Source organism: Limulus polyphemus, unplaced genomic scaffold, assembly GCF_000517525.1.
Source record: "Limulus polyphemus unplaced genomic scaffold, Limulus_polyphemus-2.1.2 Scaffold7793, whole genome shotgun sequence".
NCBI lineage: Eukaryota > Metazoa > Arthropoda > Merostomata > Xiphosura > Limulidae > Limulus > Limulus polyphemus.
Window position 1 is genome coordinate 4,559 of NW_013673403.1, and position 4,836 is coordinate 9,394.

The 4,836-nt window shown below is 29.8% G+C and overlaps 1 protein-coding gene across 1 annotated transcript in view; it reads left to right on the forward strand.

Annotated features, from left to right (window-relative positions):
* Positions 1-211: 211 nt before the first annotated feature.
* Positions 212-4,836, forward strand: part of LOC106474869 (serine/threonine-protein kinase Nek8-like) — a gene marked incomplete at its 3' end in the record, with an annotated part of 27,470 nt that continues 22,845 nt past the window's right edge. The window contains exons 1-4 of the mRNA XM_022403150.1: positions 212-293; positions 1,023-1,164; positions 1,808-1,936; positions 3,528-3,653. Coding sequence (XP_022258858.1) covers positions 220-293; positions 1,023-1,164; positions 1,808-1,936; positions 3,528-3,653 — 471 coding nt within the window. The remainder of the gene's footprint in view (positions 294-1,022; positions 1,165-1,807; positions 1,937-3,527; positions 3,654-4,836) is intronic.

Here is a 4,836-nt window from a genome sequence, read left to right on the forward strand (position 1 = left end):
TTAAGCCTTAACATTGACATCTTTGTTTTATTCAGATAGTGGTGATATCAAAGTAATTAAAATAGTGAAAAAAAGTATAGGAAATGTAATTTACTTGCAAAATCCTCTAGTCTCTACTCTATCATTTGGTGATTCTTGAGCAATGTGGCTTGTGCATTGCTATTGAATTACAACAAGTTGTTTATTTAGGAGGAAAACAAATCTTATTCACTTGTGAAAATGTGGAGGACACATTTTGTGATATTTCTTCATGATTTGATGGAACTTGTAACCTTGTCTCCAAATCACTACAGGTGATTAAGCTTGATATATTATCCAAAATGAACCATTAGTCATCTCTAAACTTTCTTGAAAAGAAATGTTTTATCTATTTATTTTGAAGCTTGAAATGAATGCTTTTTTTATTTTCTTAAAAATGCCACAGTATTTTATTTCTAACTCAAAGTAAGATAACATTCTTGAAGTTTTTGAAAATCAGTTGTTTGTACTAAAATATTTATTCCTTTGTGATATTTTGAAACATTAGTTTTCAAATAAAATATAGATTCTGATACGATACCTTCCCTCCTCTCACAAGATTATCTTTTTCCATTTTGTGTTGCCTTTATATGCGAACATTTTCAAAACACATGCTACATGTTGGAACTTTGGATTCCAACAGAGGGATGTGGAAGGCTTGTGGCATGCGTTCTGAAAACAGCACAAAACAGGAAAAGCTAATCTTGTGAGCAGAAGGAAGTACCTGTTAGAAATACATTTTTGTATAGGAAAATTATAACTTCTGATATACATGACAAACAGTAGTATTAATCAAACCATAGTAAAATATAGATTCTTATGAAATATACATAACAAACTAGTTTTAAGCAAGTTTCATATCCTATGAGGATATTACTGTTTAAGAGTTGATGTGTAGTATAGAAGAAATTTATTATTTTGAGTGGTCATTTATAAACTTAAGTAATTTCAAGTCATCCAATTTTATTTTTACTGTGAAAAGTTTCATCTTTCTTTTCCCACAGAGATCTCAAAACATCAAATATATTTTTGACAAAAGATGGGCTTGTGAAAGTTGGAGATTTTGGAATATCAAAAATGTTGACAACAAGACAAGGAAAAGCTCACACATTACTTGGGACACCATACTATATCAGTCCTGAGATGGCAAGTATTTTTATTTAATTAACTAAATATGTTTGTTATTTTGCTAAAAAAGTTGGCATAGTGATTATTCTACAGCTTGTACCTCTTTCTTTGTTTTTCTTCAATTGAGCTCCTCACACTAAAGATGACAGTAAACTTCTATTAACTCTGTTAATTTATCTTGAAAGTATGTTGAGAATGGTTTAAAAGTAACATCAACACAAAACCAGTCATCAGTCTTGCAGAAAATATCCTAATATAAGCAGAAACCAATAGCTGTTGGGTAGGGAAATATGCTATTCATTTAAGTGCAGATTGTTGATGGAAATTTTATACACTAATAACCAAGTGTTTTCCAAAGGTAGATCTTCCTTATCCAGGATCTACTTTCTGAAAGTGCTCAAGTTCTGAGGTGTTTGTTTTTTGTGATCATCTAATGTTTGATTTTTTGGTTTTATGAAGTGTAAAATGCCAATTTTTCACTGTCAGATGGTGTTTGTTAAAAATAATTCAACCTTTCTGTAATACATGACTGATATTTATAATTTGTGTCATTACAGATAATATTTAGTGCTTGCTCTTTTAGAGAGTCTAGTGTCATATTTTTATTTTATTTTTAAATGTGTATATTTGTACTTGAAATAATAATTAAGTTGTTATGCAGTGTCAAGGAAAGCCTTACAATGAGAAGTCTGATATCTGGGCTTTGGGCTGCATCCTTCATGAGATGGCTTGTCTCCAGAAAACGTTTGAAGGTTCCACCTTACCAGCTTTAGTGAGCAAAATAGTGAAGGTGGGCATTTACTTTAACTGTTTTAGTCTTTTTTGTGAGGAGATGAATAACTAAATGGAGCCTTGTCACAGATATTTAGCAAAACTTGGCTGTTGAGTTTGTATTACTTCTTTTCTTTCAGCTTGGTGAAATAGAATTATTATGGATTTAAGTTCTTTTATTTAGTGAACTTCTGCCATCATGCATATCTGGGAGATAATTATCCACATGCTTGTTGTTGTGATTCTTTCCAATTATTTATGAAACATAACCCAAGTTCTGCATGAAAGTTCTAATAGTAGCCTAAAATCAGCAGCATGGGTCTTGTGCTTCTTAGATTTTACATTTATTCATAGTATTTCCCATTGAAATTGTAGTAAGTCTGGCATATATAGTATTAATGCTAGCAGTAATCTTATAGGAATTTAACAAGGAATGTAAACTTGGAAACTAAACAGTAAATATTTTTAAATACTTTTCAACCTCATGCAGGAAGTTTTATTTTTCACTAATTGAGGTTGGTTAGTATCAATAAAGCAAACAAAGAAATACTAGACCTTTAGTACTACATATCATATTTTTGTATATTTTCTTCAGTGTAACTTGCTAATATGAGTCTTTAAAAAACAACAACCTGAACTTAAAAATTATAGTTGATTATATTACAGTTTTGAAATTAGGTGTCATATTTGTTATTTCTTATATTTTTTTATGAAAAAGTTCCTGTAGTTTTTAGCTAAATGTTTTCATTTATTAGTTTATTATTTTTTTAATTTTAGCAGAATGGTTTATTTTGTTTCTTTTTTTTTATTTTGGCAGAATTTTATTTATATTAACTTATTTCTTTTTGCAGAAGTTTTTCTTTTTTAGTATTTTCTTTTTAACAGAACATTTTCGTTTCTTTATTATTGTATTATTTATTTTGGTACACATTTTTATGCTTTTTAATAGTTTTTTTTAATTTATACTATATTCGATAAGCTATTTTATGATAAATTATGTCTTTAAGAAAAAAAAAAATTCAATAATATTTTATATTAATTTGGCTATTCTCAACCAACAGTTGGCTTTATGGATGTTTATTTAACATATTCTAAATGTTTCTACTCTCTGGGTATTTGATTAATATTTGAGATAGATTTCTACCTCCTTAATTATAATTTCAAGGTAATTAATGAATAGAATAAAATTTTATGACTATTGCCTCTGTTTACATTATTCAAACTTGAAACATTTAATAAGTAAATTTCAAATAACATTTCTTTAGTGACAAAAACGTTTAGCAACAGTTATTTTTTCACTCTTATTCATGTTGTATTTAATGTTTCTAATCATAACATATTTTATAATCAAACCTGATTTACTCAGTACTTTTTAACAGTTAGAGATGTAGTATTGATATCAAATTTCAACCAGTTACTTTTTCTTCTGTTAATAATTATTGGTAATATTTATAAAATGGAAATTGAAGAATGTTATTAATTAGTTTATCAAAACAACGTAAGCTATAGCTAAAGTCCCATATCCTATAATTGTGTGAAAAGATCTACTTAAGATAATATACCAGTTTTTTAAAGTTGCATATAATTTAAGATTTTTTTATCTTCTGCAGGGTCAGTTTGCTCCTATTCGTGGAGACTATTCAAATTACTTCAAACAAATTGTTAAGGACTTGTTACAGAAAGATCCAGAGTATCGACCTACAGCCAAGGTGGTTTTACATTACAGATTACCTGAGGTAAAAAAATATATATAAAGTAACATGACTCATTAATGTAAGAAACGGACTTCAGTATTCCTACTTATGTAGTTTTATATGAAAGGTTAACTGAGGTAAGGAAATATAAACAAAGTAACATGACTCATTAATGTAAGAAACGGACTTCAGTATTCTTACTTATGTAGTTTTATATGAAAGGTTAACCGAGGTAAGGAAATATATATATAAACTAAAATGATTCATTAATCTTAGGAATGGAATTCACTATTCTTACTTTGTTCCATTGCAACAACTAAAGTCCTCTAGTATGGGAAATATGTGAGTTAAGGCTAATGTCTGACTAAATGCTGCTAACATCTTAATCTTAAAACAGATTTTATACTTTTTCTAAGCTATAGTCTGATCTATTATAACAAACTACCTAACTTTAGTTCCAGGGGTTTATGCTGAATATCTCATGTCACATACAATGAACAAGGCTTATGGTGATTATCTAGTGGTTTTCCCATTAGAATCGAATGATAAGCTCAGCTTTCCACATTTGTCTTTTGTATATTTAGCTAATAATCATTTCAGTAATTGGTATTTTAAATTATTTCGGCCTCCCCTTCAACCCAAAACTCTCATACTTACTCTGTTATTATAGTGTTTGCTTTATGCCCTAAGGGGGTTAATTTAGTGCACATTATTGACTCTGACAACTAATTCTTGTGTGTTCCTTTAAAAGTTCCTTCTCACTTGTCATAAACATAAATGTTTATCACTCTCTTTTCAAACTATTTGTGATAATGATGGAAATCGTCACTTGTATGTGACAGAATCTGCAGACTTACAATGCTATAAATCAGGTTTTGATACCCGTGGTGGGCACAGCACAGACAGCCCATTGAGTAGCTTTGTGCTTAACTTCAAGCAAATAGTATTACTGTCTTTCGTAATAAAAGTATAATGTAAACAGATGGGTGCTGTCTCTGAACTAGTAAACAGATGGGTACTGTCTCTGAAAGTGTAAACATGTGGGCACTGTATCTGAAAGCAGATGGATGCTGTCTCTGAAAATGTAAACAGATGGGTGCTGTGTCTGAAAGTGTAAACAGATGGGTGCTGTCTCTGAAAGTGTAAACAGATGGATGCTGTCTCTGAAAGTGTAAACAGATGGATGCTGTCTCTGAAAGTGTAAGCAGATGGGTACTGTCTCTGA